Source organism: Rattus norvegicus, chromosome 1 (assembly GCF_036323735.1).
Source record: "Rattus norvegicus strain BN/NHsdMcwi chromosome 1, GRCr8, whole genome shotgun sequence".
In the NCBI taxonomy this organism is placed as follows: domain Eukaryota; kingdom Metazoa; phylum Chordata; class Mammalia; order Rodentia; family Muridae; genus Rattus; species Rattus norvegicus.
Genome location: NC_086019.1, coordinates 243,221,617 through 243,237,601, shown reverse-complemented (window position 1 = coordinate 243,237,601; position 15,985 = coordinate 243,221,617). Strand labels below are relative to the sequence as shown.

The following is a 15,985-nucleotide window of genomic DNA, read 5'->3' as shown; positions in this document are numbered from 1 at the left end:
ATTTCTCATAATGATGGTAAGGTGGCGTGTCATGGGGCCATTTTAGCCCTGGACATCACTCCAGAGAATTCTGAACAGATATAGACAAGTGTCACCAAGACCCACTTCCCCCCGGGCTGTTTATTCCCAGGAATAGGATGTCCCAAAGCAACACTTCCAGGCCAACTGGAGTGCTGATAAGCCCAGTTATCAGAAAGATATTGCCGTGAGTGTGATGCACAATGCTTGCACTTTCCTGATAGGTTAGTCATACGAAAGCTGACAGAGAAGGAGAAAGGGCAGCGATGTGGTGCAATATGAACAGGCAGCTGTCCCTGGCTTCCCGATAAGTAGGATGACTCGCATTGCTGGGCGGTGTGGTCACTGCCAATGGAATGGCCCTCTCACATTTCTTCCTGATTCGCACACACCACGGCCAGCTTGTCATCTCCCTCTTGGGCTTCCCAGACACTAAGTCTGGAATGAAAATTCACCTGCCTCTGAATTGGCCACCAGCGGAGGCAGGGGTGTGACTTGGCTTCCCAGGCTGGAAGATTATCTCACCCAGTCCTAGCTATATAAGAGGCTGGGGTGGAGGGGCTCCACAGGGCCAGCTCCAGGGGTTCAGCCACAAGAGGGAAAAACATAGACTCACGGCTGCCAACATGATGGTTTTTCGAGTAGAGGAGCTGGTACGTAAGACATCTTTTTTTTTTTTTTTTTAATCTGAGAAAACCTCGTTCATCTTGGTTTTTATTGGAAAGTCCAGATGGTCTTTCCTTCTCAGGAATAATGTGGGGTTGGCCTTAGTGACTTCCTAAGAGAAGATGGGTCATGTGGGTTAAAAGTAAATTTCCATGTTCCAACCTGATGCACATCTTGACTTAAGTGGGAGAGTAAGACAGGCACCTGACGGTACTTCTGGGATACCTGGAGCTTTGCTCCTGACAGTGCACTGCCTGGGGGTGGCTGTCATTGGGGAAGAGGGCCTCCTGTGGCATCGTTTGTGGACAGCTACTCCAGGATGGGTAGCTTTGCTTCTGACTTCAACATCTTCCTCACATACAGGTAACGGGCAAAAAGAACAGCAATGGGTCCTCAGGGGAGTTCCTTCCTGGCGAGTTCAGAAATGGAGAGTATGAAGCTGCTGTTGCCTTGGAGAAACAAGAGGACTTGAAGACACTTCCAGCCAACAGTGTGAACCTGGGGGAAGAACAACGGAAAAGTGAGAAAGTTCGAGAGGCAGAGGTGAGGACCTCCCGAGAAATCTACCAGTGAGAGCTGGGTATGGAGGTCCCCGAGGAAGAGGGCAAGAGAGAAGGAGAGAAGGACAATAAGTAAAAAACGTTCTAAAGATGTCTCTTTACCAGACTTGAAGAAGCAGTGCACATGGAAATGATTCGGGGAATAATTCTTGAATTCCTCCCATCTAGAGGGTAGAATCAATGACTGAATGTGCTATGACCACATTTTGATCAAAGGACAGAAGGACAGTGTTAACCAGAAAAGCTCTAATATCACACTTTGCCTACTTAATTTGAGCCAAGGAGATGTGTTCTTTTCCATAACATGAGTTGTGGCCCAGGGATCAAAGAATACGCTTGTTGTGTTTATTGAAATTTATTTATTGATTTTTTTTATAGATTACTGACACAAATGAGAAGTGCACCAGTTTGCAGTTCTCTCTGTTTCAGAGACTCTTGAGAGAGAATGGCGTCAGTATTTGAGGATTTTAATTTGTATTTTCTATCCTTGGGTAAAACATATGTTAGTTTTTGAGAATGAGAAAAAAATTTTTATAGAAATCTGAGGTGGTACTAATTACAAAATTATTACTGAGGAACTATGCCATTGCCTCTTATCAATTAGTCAAGGGCTAATTCTACAAGTGAAGAAAGTAAATATGAATTGAATTAAAATTAGACCCCCAAATACTTTAAGGAAAACAATCACCGAAGTTAGAAACTTACTTGAAAGTGTTTTAAATTTCCTTTTTGCTCAAACTACTACATACTTTGCTCAGACTTGCAGATTTTGTTTAAGTATCACCATAGTTAGAACTCACTATATGTATATATCTATATATCTATATATATCTGTGTGTATGTATGTATATATACATATAAAATATATATATTTTAACACTCGATTTCTTTTCTTTCCGTTAGCTCAAAAAGAAAAAACTAGAACAAAGATCAAAGCTTGAAAACTTAGAAGACCTTGAAATAATTGTTCAACTGAAGAAAAGAAAAAAATACAAGAAAACTAAAGTTCCAGTTGTGAAGGAACCGGAGCCTGAAATTATTGTAAGGGCTGTTTGGGTCACTGTACCTCCACATAGGTTGCAGGGGGGAGTCCTGTGCAGGGAAGAGGACTGCAGAGCTCATGGCCACTTTCTATTTCTTCCCCCTTTTTCTCCTTTCCCCTCAATCTTTCTCTTTTTTGTTCTTTTCCACTTTCCCCTTCGTTCTTTATGACCATCCTTTTCTTTCCCCTCTGTCTGTCTCTTCCTCTCCCTTCCCCTCTGTCTGTCTCTTCATCTCTCTTCTCCTCTGTCTGTCTCTTCCTCTCCCTTCCCCTCTGTCTGTCTCTTCATCTCCCTCCTCTTCCCTCACTTTAGACTGAACCTGTGGATGTGCCAAGGTTTCTGAAAGCTGCACTGGAGAACAAACTGCCAGTTGTAGAGAAATTCCTGTCAGACAAGAACAGCCCCGACGTCTGCGATGAGGTAAGCCTCATGCCTTCCTGGAGGCTGGTAAATACAGTTGCAATGTCTTCCACCTAAAAGTTTCTCCAGCTGTTGCTACATCTGCCAGTAGCATGAAAAAAAAAAAAAAAAAAAAAAAAGAACGTATTGTTCCCCTCTGCCCCACAACCCCCGAATCCTAGATTAGCATGACAGATTGCATGGGGCTTTTCCTGTTCACATATAATTCTGTTTGATTTATATGAAGACAGCTCACCTTTAACTTCTTAGATCCTTCGTCTAGACTTCTATAAATGCAAGGCAAAAAACTTACTTTTGGCAAAAGAGATTACTAGTAGTGCCTTTGATCAGACCCAAATGCCCCAACATTAGAAGGGAAAGGTGAAATTCCCAGTCTGGTTCTGTCACTTGGCTTCCTGATTTGGAGCAGCTCCTATGTGCTGTCTTCATCTCGAGCTACCTATAAGCACAGTCTCATTCTATTAGCCCGATGGTTAATCAATGCAAAGCAACCTGTCGGAAATCACGAATTTAGATTGCTTCTCTGGGGAACTGAGACGGCAACTCATACCAAAGCTGAACTTCCCTTTTCAAAGAATGAATGTAATGGTTTTTGATAGTCAGTCTAGCAACAATTTTAGATGGAGGAGAACCATCTGATGTATTTGGCATGTGCAAATACAGAAAGGGGTGTTTCAGCACTGAGATGGTTTTTGAGATTTGAAGTCCACATCCATCCTTCCTCCGCCTTGGCCTTTAGCACTTAGGAAGGGTCTAGGACAGGAAGGAAACTTCAGGTTCTAGTTGCCAGATAATTATTCTAATCCTGTAATTCCAGTGAGCTCCGGCCTTCAGATTCATACAGAACTGCTGGCCTTTTCTATCAGGTCATCGCAGACTCAGCTTCATAGCTCTTAAAGGATTATGCACATTTTTTAATACTAACCACTATCTCTTGTTTTAATCTCCGACAGTATAAACGGACCGCTCTCCATAGAGCATGCTTAGAAGGACACTTGGCGATCGTGGAGAAGTTAATGGAGGCTGGAGCCCAGATTGAATTCCGAGATATGGTAAATATATTTCTTGCTTGGAAATGAGCCAAAACAAGCAGAATGTCTGAAAAGTGCAGAAAAACGTTCAATGAAGAAAAAAATAAAAAGAAAAACTGGCTCAATTGGATTGAAAATTGATCTGAGAAAACCTGTCAAAAGCTCATTTCCCCATACCTAGGGGAGTTGGGCGATGAGACCAGGTCATATGGAAAGTATTTTCCATACATACTGAAAAGGAGAGAAGTGTGTCAGAGCGGAGGAGAGAGTGAAAGCTGTTGCGCAGAATTCAGTCACCTCAGCGGAGAGTTTGGGCCATTATCAAGTCAGTAGCATTCTGACCTTTCAATCCCCCATCCTTCCATCAGAAAGTGCAGCCTGCTCCTGGCCCTTCAGCTGCCAGCGACGCATGAGAATTTCCTAGCTGCATCCTTCATGTGACGGATGCCAATTGCCACCAATGAGATTTGGAGCTAGGCTGCATATGAAATGAATCACAGCTAAGGACAGTGGCTGCTATCAGACTGGAACAATTCAGCCACTGTGATTTCTGTAAAGACCAGTATACAATATATTTTATACCCTGAAGATTGAACTGGAAAAAATGCTTCATTTATTTATATGCAGCTCAATTTGACATTATGACAGAATGGAAAAGAAATAAAAAAAAAATCTAAAGAACCTGACCTGAATTGAATCAAAGGACACAATATTGAAGAAAAAAAAAAAAGAAGAAACTAATAATCAGAAAGTTTAGATGAAAAGACACCCAGGCCCCCAAGTTTAGGATCTGGAAGTTCAGAGATGTACCAAACAAAGCAGAGAGGTGACAGTCTCTTCTAAGAGCAGTGTACAATGACCGTGGTGACTGACAGCTGAGGTCCCTAGCCTTTGCTAATGTAAGCAACAGCACAGAGCCAGCGGGAGATGGCCAAAGCAAAACGGGCACCTGGGAGGGAGCGATAGATCCAGGAGAAGGTATTTCAGACTATGATCAGACCTACTAAAAGCTTCCTAAGGACATACTCAAATACAGCCACCCCAACACCTTTAGCTGAGATACTTAGTGGGAATCTCAGGTGTGACCCTCAAGACCAGGGAAACCCAGACTGATATCAGTTGCCTATATTTTCCCAGGAGTTTGAAACAAAAGACCCAAACCCACCCCTGACAAGATTCCCCATCACACTCTCTTGTCTTGTGTTTTTCCTTTCCCAAATAGCTGGAATCCACAGCCATCCACTGGGCATGTCGTGGAGGAAACCTGGATGTCCTGAAACTGTTGCTAAACAAAGGTGCCAAAATCAGTGCCCGAGACAAGGTACTTCACTGTCCTGTCAGCTTCTGTTTCCTTTGGAGTCCTGCCCGCCCACAGAGGTCCTCTGCTAGCCCTAATTCTGTGGACACCTCAGCCACATACCCAATTTGTACCTGCCTTGACATCTCAGACAGTGTCTGTTCTCACTCCTTCCATTGTTTTCTGATTTTTCTTTAGCTGCTCAGCACAGCGCTGCACGTGGCGGTGAGGACCGGTCACTACGAGTGTGCTGAGCACCTCATCGCCTGCGAGGCGGATCTCAATGCCAAGGACAGAGTGAGTAGCTGACAAGGCTGTGTCCACCACCATCAGCCTATTTGAAATTGCTCAGACAAGCTGGGGTATCCTGGCGGGACTCACTTCCTGGCTTCCCACTTACCACGCCTGCTTATCCTTCTTCAAGGAAGGAGACACCCCTCTGCATGATGCGGTGAGGTTGAATCGCTACAAGATGATCCGGCTCTTGATGACCTTCGGTGCGGACCTCAATGTCAAGAACTGTGTAAGTAGTCAAATCGAGGGCGCAAAAGGCTCTGCTTCTCAGTTTCCAGAATTTCTCAAATGTTTGAAAGCGTTATGTCCATGGTAATAACTTCTGAGATACACCGGATGGTTCAAAGGTCTCTATTTCCATAAGGAGAGGGTAAGACTTGGTGAGAATTCAGGTCCAGGGTCAAACATAGGGGAGACTAAAGCCTCTGCTCTGACTTTGGAGCCCAATAGTCCTTTGAAAGGTTGATCTTGAATGAAAGACGGTCAAGATTGTTCACCTTTAAAATACACATTGTGACATTGTGAGGCTGGAGAGACGGCTCAGCAGGCTGCTCTTCCAGAGAACTTGAGTTCAATGCCTAGCAACCACAGGGCGTCTCTCAACCGTTTGTAATGAGGTCTGATGTCCTCTTCTGGGTGTGCAGGCACAGCACTCATATACATAAAAAACATTTAAAACACCCACATTGGACAATTCCAACTGTCTTGGTCATTCCTGGCTGAAGAGACCCCAGAGTAGGTAGAAATATATACCCCAAATAGCTCCACATTACTCAGAACTGAAAATAATCAATATCAAATCTGGAAAACTCCAAATAGTCTTCTGTTCATAAGAATGAAAAATGTTGACATTGCTTCCGGGAGTCGCCATGCTTTTTCTGATTTTTTTAAAAAGTAACTTCCATTCATTTTCCACTTTGACTTATATGCATGTGTCTCAAAATAATTTCCTACATTATTTTGAGTCCCAGTTAAGCCTCATCTTTATGCAGGGAATGTAAGCAATTTTCCCTTTTGGCTCCAATTCCCAGATAAACATCTTTTACTATAACTGAAGAAGAGAAGGATTGCTTTCTTTCCTTTCTTCCTTCCTTCCTTCCTTCCTTCCTTCCTTCCTTCCTTCCTTCCTCCCTCCCTCCCTCCTCCTCCTCTCCCTCCTCCTCCCCTCCTCCTCCTCCTCCCCCTCCTCCTCCTCTCCCTCCTCCTCCTCTCCCTCCTCCTCCTCCTCCTCCTCCAAGCACTAAAAGACTATAAGTGTAGATTGTTGTCTGTATGCAGGTGAGGGCGGGCACAAGATAAGGTAAGGCCTGTGAGTGGGCAGTGAAAAAGTAGGGCACAGACAGAGATTCGTAAGGCTGGAGAGAGAAAAGGAGAGGAGAGGAACCAAGATGGAGGCAGAGAAGGACGACTCAGACCTGTGTGGCCTTAAAGGGCCACAGGGAGTTATGAATATTTCTTAAGGGATGGATTTTTAAAGGAAAATTTGTCTTATCTAGGTGGGCAGTCATTTGGATGTGAGTTTATTGTGTGAATGTTTTGTGCAGTGAGAACTTAAGATATAAATCTGATTGATAAATTACAAGCTTATTGAGTTTTGATTTTAAGGGGTTACTGGGAGTTGTGACTATAACCATAGGGGGGCAGATGCTAGGACTGTAAGCAGAGTCCACAGCAAGAGAGTTGCAAGAGGGTGGCTGCTGCGGGTCTCAGAGAGCAGCCGGTAGCACCGGATGGAGATTGGGAGTTTAGCAGGTGAGATGCTTTTGGCTGAGGTGAAAATACTCCAAAGATGCCATGTGGCCCACCAGTGCCTGCATTAGCAAGGGATGGTAACGATTCTTTTTTTAATATTTACCGCAACGTATAAGCAGAAATGATAGGCATGAATATAGTCACTAGGACCAGGCAGGTCGCACAAATGATGTCAACGAGAGGCTACTGCGGTCTTTGTAGCCTTGATTGCGGTTCCTGCGCCAGTACCTTGAGGCATTGTGGATCACATGTTCTTCCTGATTCATGATTCATATTCTCTCCTCTCTCTCTCTCTCTCTCTCTCTCTCTCTTCTCTCTCTCTCCCCCTCCCCCTCTCTCTCTCCTCTCTCTCCTCTCTCTCTCTCTCTCTCTCCTCTCTCTCTCTCTCTCTCTCTCTCTCTCTCTCTCTCCTGTCTCTCTCTCTCTCTCTCTCTCTCTCTCTCTCTCTCTCTCTCTCTCCCCCCCCCTCTCTCTCCTCTCTCTCCTAACCTGGACAAAATCAAGTCTGCATTGATTAGCATATCAAAGCTGCCAGTCTGCAACCTCCGGGATCCAGAGCACTTCTGAGTTGAATACAGATAGTACTTAGGGCTTCTCATATCTAAGGAGAAGTGTTGAGAAGTGGTGTGGTTTTAATACGTGTAAACATCCCGAGACTAGCACAAGGGAGACCAAATTTCTGCCTGAAAGTTATTTATTTACTCCACTAACATCAATTTCCAAGGAAGTAAATCTTTAAGAAGCCCCAGTGAAAATTCCGAAACCTACAGAGTAGTCAGCAGCTGGGCAGCACCGGACCGGTTCCCCACAGCTTGGTGGAAGAACACTTACCATCTGTCTTAGGAACTTAGGAACTGACTTCTAGATCCATGGTCTCAGGAGAGATAATACCTCCTCCGAGCCCTTTCTTCACGGTTCTAGAAATACCTACAGACATTTTTGAACGTCACAATGACTTGAGGTGTTACATTAGTACGTAGGGATCAGGGTTTTTTTTTTTTTTTTTAAACCAACACCACTGACGGTTCCATGGATCGTAGATGGAAAAGCCAATAAAAGTAACATGAAAACCAGGGACGGGATAGTTTGAATAAACTGCATGGAGATCACTCCTAGTGAGACCCATACGCTCTGATAATACACCTCATCGGCATGGATGCAGAGCGTGTAAACTGACAGGCGCCTCACACGTTGAAGTCTAATTTCCCTTTCTTCTGTGTAGGCTGGGAAGACCCCTATGGATCTGGTGTTGCACTGGCAGAATGGAACCAAAGCGATATTCGACAGCCTCAAGGAGAATGCCTACAAAAACTCGCGCATAGCTACGTTCTGAGGAAAGAGACTCGACAGGAGCTGTTCTCAGCCGTTTTCAAAACATTTCCCAGCAGCAGAGCAACCAGCTATAACACCCAGCTTTTGTTTGCCAGCCAAATAGGGAGATAAGCTTTAAAGACGCTTCATGGAAGCCCTGGGTTAGAGATGTTAACATGTCCTCTAGCGATGCTCACCATTTTTATCTGCTCCTATTTATTTATTTATTTATTTCATAGCACTGGTAGTCAGGTTTTCATGAGCATCATTTTGGGGGAGCAAGACTTAATCTGTGTGTAACATTCGGAGTCTTCCCGTGGCTCTAAAACCGCGTGGGTGAATGGTGTCTAATCGCACCCTTTTGTGTCCTCACTTGCATTAAAGCTACTCAAGGTATTTTTGAAAGGCAAGGGTTGGTCGGTCGCCGCAGCCCTTCTCTGGATTCTCACTGCTGATATCCGAATGAAGCAGCAGAAGGTGTACAGGAATGCAGAAGGGGATGGGAGCAGTTCTGCAGGACCTAAGCCGTGGCTCGCCAGGCACCCACAGGTGTGGTTTGCCGGATCACACAGTGCCGAGGTGAAGGCCACGTCAGGAGCGTGTGTGGAGGGGGATGGAGGGAGTAGGCAATGGGGCCTCACTAACCTGAGGTCGATGAGAGGAAAAGTCAAAAGGACATGCCCTGTAAATGTGTAAATGTGTATTGTGTTGTACGCATATTTTATATTCCTAATAAATGCAAACTAATTCTCTGCCGTATTCAAAGCCTTTTGTCAGGTCAGTGCTGGGGATTCCTCATGTAAAAGGGGCCATTTAGTTTTTTTTTTTTTTTTTTCGGAGCTGGGGACCGAACCCAGGGCCTTGCACTTGCTAGGCAAACGCTAAATCCCCAACCCCAAAAGGGGCCATTTAGGAAGGGGCTCACTTGTCAGTGTTTTCCAGCTTCTTCAGATTAAAAATCTCGGGGAATGGGGAGATGGCTCAGTGGTTAAGAGCATGAGGGTCTGAGCTCAGTTTCCAGGAGCACGTGAGGGCTCGCAGCAAACCATAAAGCAGGTGGCAGATCTGATGCTCTCTTCTGACTTCATAGGTACCAGACATGCGTGTGGTGCACATACATACATACATACATACATACATACATACATACATACATACATGCAAGAAAACACTCATACACATTAGAATAAAGTAAATCATTAAAAAATTAATAAGAAATGGAGGAGGAGGAAGAGGAGGAGGAGGGGAGGAGGAGGAGGAGCGAGGGAAAGAAATGCCCTGTCAAAACCATAGTCTTGATACTTTATGGAGTTAGAGCCCAAGGATCTTGATAAACAGAAGACTGCCCTCAACTGGGCTCAGGTAGGGGCCAGTGAATCTACATTTCTGACCAGCTCCTGTCACTGAATTACAAGACAAAAAAGAAAAAGAAAAAAAAAAAAAGTGTTGTTTTGCTCCAATGATGTGGAAAAAGAGACCCCTGGTGGGAAGAATGATTACTGCAGGTTAAACAAGCAATTCTTAAGTTCTCATTTGTGCTTCTTGACTCACTAATTAGGGGCCTACCAATCACTGTATTGTGGACAGGCGCTGACAGGATCAAAGGCCCCCTATGAGAGAACATTCTGGATCAATGACTTTTGACCTCCAGCAGGAAAAGGTTTGTTGCCAAATGTTGAGCAGAGGCGCTAAAGACCTCTGGTGAGAAAAAGATTGTGTCCTAGTTCAGGAAGCAGACAAGTATAAGGAAACAAGTAGAAATATATATGTAAGAGCAGTCTTAGGCCCAATGAAGGGAACTGTAGGATGCCCTCTCTGAGTGTCTAAGATGTGGGGGTCTATGTATGATGGAGATGTGGCAATTTATGATTTTCTGGAGGTGGTAAGATTGAGGGACATTCTGAAAAAATGAACAAGGGTTATTCAAGCCTAGAACTCTGCAGGCAGCAGGAGAGTGTGGACAAGCTCAAGGGTATTGGGAATGTTTGGAACTTGGGACATACAGTCTGTGGAAGACTCATGTCAAACTCCAGCACTGTGCTCCCTGAAACTCACACCAAGTAGGACTGTGTTCACGAACATTTTATCCGTGCCTCCACCACTCTGTGGGAGGGGACAGGCGAGGTCTGTAACCGAGATGTCCAACCACACAGCTGTGGATACACATAGGTTGGGCAGATGACCAGAAATATTTTGGGCCCTTTTCTTTCTGTCCCCCTCTCCCATCAAGAACCAAAGGGCAGATTCATTCTCTCAGTTCTCTCCCCTAATCTTTACCCTCTGCCATCCCATAGCATCCCTCCTTGGCCAGCTGGACAGAGATCCAAGGCAGTGGTTCTCAACCTTCCTAATGCTGCGACCCTTCAATACAGTTTCTCACGCTGTGGTGACTCCCAATCGTAAAATTATTTCATCGCTACTTCATAACTGTAAATTTGCTGTTATGGGTCATAATGTAAACCTCTGTGTTTTCCTATATTCTTAGTCGACCCCTGTGAAGGAATTATTCCACCTCAAGGGGTCATGACCCACAGGTTGAGAACCACTCATCTAAGGTATGGGAATCCAGTAGATGTTTCCAACACAGACGGTATTTCTCTTGCTTGTGCCAATGATATCTGCCTGGTATAAAGTGGGCATGATAGTATCTGACCAATGTGTCTTATCTGAGCCTCTTGGCCATGACCTGCTGGTGGTTTAAAGGAGAAAAGAGTTAAAAATAAGCTTTGCATTGTCACATTTAAACATTTGTACTGAGTAAAGAAGTGGAGGGCACGTGAGGCAGTGTAGAGTGAAAGCAGGTGGAGACTGGCCCTGGCTCTATCCCAGGGAGTGGGAAAGAGAACTATCCCGGGGGAACTCCATTTGTGTCACACAGATAGGTCCAGAAAGCCACTGTCTCCCCCTGCGCCAACTCTTTGCTTATGGTCTTTTATCTTGTTGTCCTCATCTCACAGAAGGATATACTTCACAATGGAGAGTTCTGGAAGTTATTCTTGACTTTATTTTCATTCAGAGCTTTTGATCATGGCCAAGTTTTGTGTGCTTTGTGATCTGTGTCCTCCAACCTAGGCAAAGCCTTCAACATTAGGATTATCCAAACATCCCTCTTTGAAAAAAGACTGTCTGTCTGTCTGTGTGTATGTGTGTGCACATATGGGCAGGGGGAGAAGGAGTCAGAGAGAGAGGAAGGGAGAGAGGGAGGGAAGGAGAGAAAGACACACACACACACAGAAAGAGACAGAGACAGAGACAGAGAAAGAGACAGAGACAGAGAGAATGTGTGTATCGTGTGTGTTCAGGAACCCACAGAGCCCAGAGAGGGTGTGTGATCCCCTGGAGCTGGAGTTAAACGAGGTTTGAGCCACCCAATGTGTTTGCTGGAACTGAACTCAGGTCCTGTGGAGGAGGAGCAAGTGCTTTAAAGTGCTGAGACCCTCTCCAGTCCCACCGTTGTGCTTTTAGTTGTGCTCAGAAGTTTCCCAAACTGCAAATCCGATCCAGCCAGATCGTTCAAATCTTTCAATGGAATTCCATTTCTCTTGGGATCACAGGCAAACTCCTTGTCTTGAGATGTCGTTAAGCAGTGTAGGGGAATGTCGGGTGGGGTGGGGAGGAGGGAGGCTGGTCGGAAAGGGGGATGGAATAGAGGACTTATGGCCATGAAACCGGGAAAGGGAATAACATTTGAAATGCAAAAATCCAATAAAAATTAAGTTTTGGTTGCTGCTATTCTTTATAGCTTTCAGTTCTGGGGATTAAACCTAGGGTCTCGAGGACACCAGCAAGTGCCCAAGGCTGAGCTGTAAACCCCGCTGCCCCACAGCGTTCCCAGGCGCTGTTCTGTTCTCTTGTGTCGCTTTCTTGTAGCAGGGGCTCCCTAAATTGCCCAGGGTGGCTCTGAACTCACTCTGTAGTTTAGGCAATCCTTGAACCTGTGGCTCGACTACCTCTGGGACCTCCAGACCGGGATCAGGAATCCACTTTCTTTCAACATTGGTTTATTACGTGTGTGCTTATAAGTGTCACAGCCCAGATGGGGAAGCCAGAGGGCTGTTTGTGGTCTGCTTCCACCGTGTGGATCTTGGGACTGATACTCAGCGGTCAGGCTTGGAGGCAAGTGCCTTTACCTGATGAGCCCTCTCGCCAGCCCGGAACTCTTCGGTTCTGTTAGTTTCCTTCAGGTGTGCTCCTCGTCATCACTCCCCGCCCCGTCCTGCCCCTTGCCATATTTATCATAGTGCTTTATGTCTCTTTCCTTAATGGATAATTTTCTTCCTTCTCTTGAACAAGCAATGCTCATTCATTTTTTTGCCAGAATAGAAACGAATAATGAAGAAGCCTGTCACCGGATAGTCTTAATTTTACGCCATTCTATTTCTGTGAACTATATATAACATTCAGTTTATAACTTTTTCAACTCAGCAACTTGTTAGGTTTCAAACCTGAGACAAATGGCCGAGGTGCCTATTTGACATATCAAAGTGGAAGTCGGCCACCAGGTTCTCCCAGCATCCCTCAGTCCGTACCTGTTACAGGATATGGCTGGCAGACCCTGGTCCCTTTCCTAAACTTTTCCAGCCTAGGAGCTGGGTGCCCTTCCCCCAGCTGCCCTTCCCTACATAATCCAATCATTTTTGTTACCTGTCCCTTCTATCTACTCTCTTTGGGCCTCTGACTGCTGCACCTGGTCCCCATCTCTTGCCTCTCTTTTCCCCTCCCCCCTCTCCTCACTTGGTTCAGGGTAATGTCTACTCCGGACTCTCCCAGATGCCCTTGACTCTGACTATGCCCTCCCACATATCTATAGTAAATTTTCTCTTCCACCAACCTAGGAATAATCATGTTCTTTCCTTTTAATTTTTCTTTATTCAGAACAATTTTAGACGTCTTAATAAACACTGTTTTATTTCAGTGTGCATGGACCAGTTAAGTAATCTTGTTTGAGGGTCTAGGTTAATCTTCCTGTCCTTTTACACATCGTAGGGATGAATACCTACATGTGTGCGTTGTTTCTACCCAGCCAGTTTTCTTTTTCTTTTTTTATTCTTTCTCCTAAAAGGAGAATCTTACTATGTAGCCAAGGCTGGCCATAAACTCAAAGATCCCCCCAAATGCTGAGATTATCGTGAGTGACCATGTCAAGCTCTAACTTTACTTACTTTTTTTTTTTTTTTTTTTTTTTTTGGTTCTTTTTTTCGGAGCTGGGGACCGAACACAGGGCCTTGCGCTTCCTAGGCAAGCGCTCTACCACTGAGCTAAATCCCCAACCTCCCTACTTACTTTTGAAGAATAAATTGTAGACATCTCTATTAAGGTTGACGTTAGATTGTGGCCACTTTCAAAATATTCTACAGCCTTTGCCAATTGTGAAAACATTAACTTTACATCTGTTTTAAACTTTCCCAACCTAACTAGCAAACACATCAGCGATGACTAGTAAAGTCTAGCGTTTTCGTGTCTGTTGAGTGCTTTTTGATCCTTACTTGTTCTATTGTTTTTTACTTAATGAAGTTTGTCCCTCTTGAAATGAGGATCTCATACAAGTGTTTTATTTATTGAGGATGTGCTGCATCCTTTATTTGCTCTGCAAAGAGGAAATAGGACAGGATGAAAAAGGGGAGGATGTGGTCTCAGGAGAGAGCTATCCTCAGCTAAGCCCTTGAAATGTTCAGGCTCTGGCCCCAGGCTAGCCTCACAGTGCAGTAAGACTTCCCAGGCATTGTGAGGTAAGGTTAATGCTCTGGGGGAAGGGTATTTTTTAGTACCCAATATCTGGACCATCTGGAGGATAGGTCTGCAAGCCTGGGAAAGGGGTCTGGACCGACACTAGCGCTATTTATCATGGTATTATGTTTGAGACTGAATCTGACTATGTACCTAACCGGTCTTGAACTTTGTGTGTTGTCCTGCTTTGCTTCAAAGTCATGATTGGCCTTCCCAAGCTTCCTGAATGCTATGATTACAGGTATGCAGCACCCACCGCTAGTTGTTTACTTTTGAAAACAAGTCAGGAATGGTGATTCCAATCTCTCAAAGGAGATCATTTGAAGGTAACTTTCCTAGACGATATTGTTTCCGGCAGAACATTCTAATTTCATAGTGCTAGAGACTGAACCCACAATTCAGTGTGTCACAACAGTGAGCCACAATCCTAGCTTCTAACATATGCTCATAGAAATCAACTGACATTTAATTTTCTGGTTTCAATGATTATACTTGAGTTTATTCCAATCTAAGATCGTTTTAGAAATCTACATTTTGCCTTTTCACTTGTTTTTTGTTTTTGGGTCTTGTGTAGCCCAGGCTGGCCTTAAGCTTGCTATGTACCTGAGAATGTTGAACCACTCCATCTCTTGTCCCCACATCCCAAGTTCTAGGTAGGGGTGCAGGCTTACATCATCTTCTGGCTTATTGCTTTTCTGTGCTGATTTACAAATTTGGCTTGTCAAAGCTTGGAACTACCTGAATTTACTGTGTTGGTATGACAGAGAGCTTAGTTTTTACCTCCTGTAAGGGTAAGAGTGGAGAGTGAATGGATACTTTCTATATGGCAGGCCCTGCTCTAATGCTTCTATGAATATTAATTGTTTAACATTGGCAGTAATGGCATCTGCAAGGAAAAAGATGAAGTGAGGCAGAGGAAGATTATAGTTTGTTTTCAGTGTTTGCTCTTAACTCTACTAACTTCCCCATAGAGCCAGGTAGTTCAGTATCCCCAAGTGAACAACCTAGCACACCACTGGGGTGGGACCCTGTGCTCCCTGCTCTTTCACTGCCGATTCTGAATCTATCATTAGGAAGAAGTGACAGATGTCTGTGCGTGCTTATTAACTTTCTCTTTGTGAACACCTAGGCCCTCAGCCCATGGAGTAGTTTCACTCACACACAAGGCGTTCTTCCACCTCAACGAACGAATCTAAGTACTCAGTCCACAGTCTTGTCACCCAGTTGATTCTAGATCCTGTCACATTGGCCATCAAATGTACACACATTTTCTTTATGTATTCATCTATTGATGATGTCTAGGCTGGTTTCCCAAGAATAGTATTCAGTGAACAGTCACCGATGCTATTTTCCGTCAGTATGCTTTACATGTGTGTGCACAAACATGTGCCTATGCAATATTTCCCCACTGCCCCACTGTAGTTCCATAGGCCACATTGGCCTCAAACTTGTGATCTTTCTGCTTCAGTCATGGCCAGGAACCTTCACATCTAGGACTCATCAAGGATTTCCTTTGCTCTGTATAAATGTAAGAGTGGATACTGGTTTTCATTCCATCATTTCTGCTACCTATTTGAATATTAATTTCCCCCTTATTTCTGTTACTACAGAAAGAACAAAAGCCTTAAAGAGAACTAAGATAGCCTTACAATCCTGGACTAAAGCTTCACTGACTTTAACCATGTGCTTACTTGCTAATATTTGATCTCAGTAGCTATGTCCGTGAAAGCAGCATACACCCGGTCTTAAACACCTGCCTCCTCATCTTCGGAACACCGTTCTTCATCGTTCCTTCCTGCCCTTAACTCCACCCCGTCCTTGGGCCCTTACGTCAATCTGGCATAAATCCAGGTATTTACAGAGATG

At 44.5% G+C, this 15,985-nt stretch overlaps 1 protein-coding gene and 1 long non-coding RNA gene across 3 annotated transcripts; both read left to right on the top strand.

The window, feature by feature from the left end:
• The first annotated feature begins 587 nt into the window (after nt 1–587).
• Ankrd1 (ankyrin repeat domain 1) lies at nt 588–9,142 on the top strand. The gene is made up of 9 exons (NM_013220.2): nt 588–671; nt 1,048–1,227; nt 2,148–2,285; nt 2,600–2,707; nt 3,661–3,759; nt 4,961–5,059; nt 5,234–5,332; nt 5,460–5,558; nt 8,304–9,142. Exons 1-9 carry the CDS (start codon nt 645–647, stop codon nt 8,412–8,414), a joined length of 960 nt encoding a protein of 319 aa, NP_037352.2. The 5' UTR covers nt 588–644; the 3' UTR covers nt 8,415–9,142.
• A 5,025-nt stretch (nt 9,143–14,167) lies between these two features.
• LOC134485227 (uncharacterized) lies at nt 14,168–15,979 on the top strand. Of its 2 annotated transcripts, none has more exons than XR_010063246.1 (2): nt 14,168–14,360; nt 15,834–15,979. It is a non-coding gene; the product is annotated as an uncharacterized LOC134485227 (long non-coding RNA). The 2 variants fall into 2 exon arrangements; XR_010063247.1 differs by having other exon boundaries at nt 14,174–14,360; nt 15,831–15,979.
• The last annotated feature ends 6 nt before the right edge of the window (nt 15,980–15,985 follow it).

Excerpts from the sequence above, each read along its gene's own strand:
- Ankrd1 (NM_013220.2), top strand. The coding sequence starts at position 645 with ATGATGGTTTTTCGAGTAGAGGAGCTG. Across the intron at positions 672-1,047 it reads TTTTTCGAGTAGAGGAGCTG|GTAACGGGCAAAAAGAACAG; the intron begins GTACGTAAGACA and ends CCTCACATACAG. Across the intron at positions 5,333-5,459 it reads ATCTCAATGCCAAGGACAGA|GAAGGAGACACCCCTCTGCA; the intron begins GTGAGTAGCTGA and ends TCCTTCTTCAAG.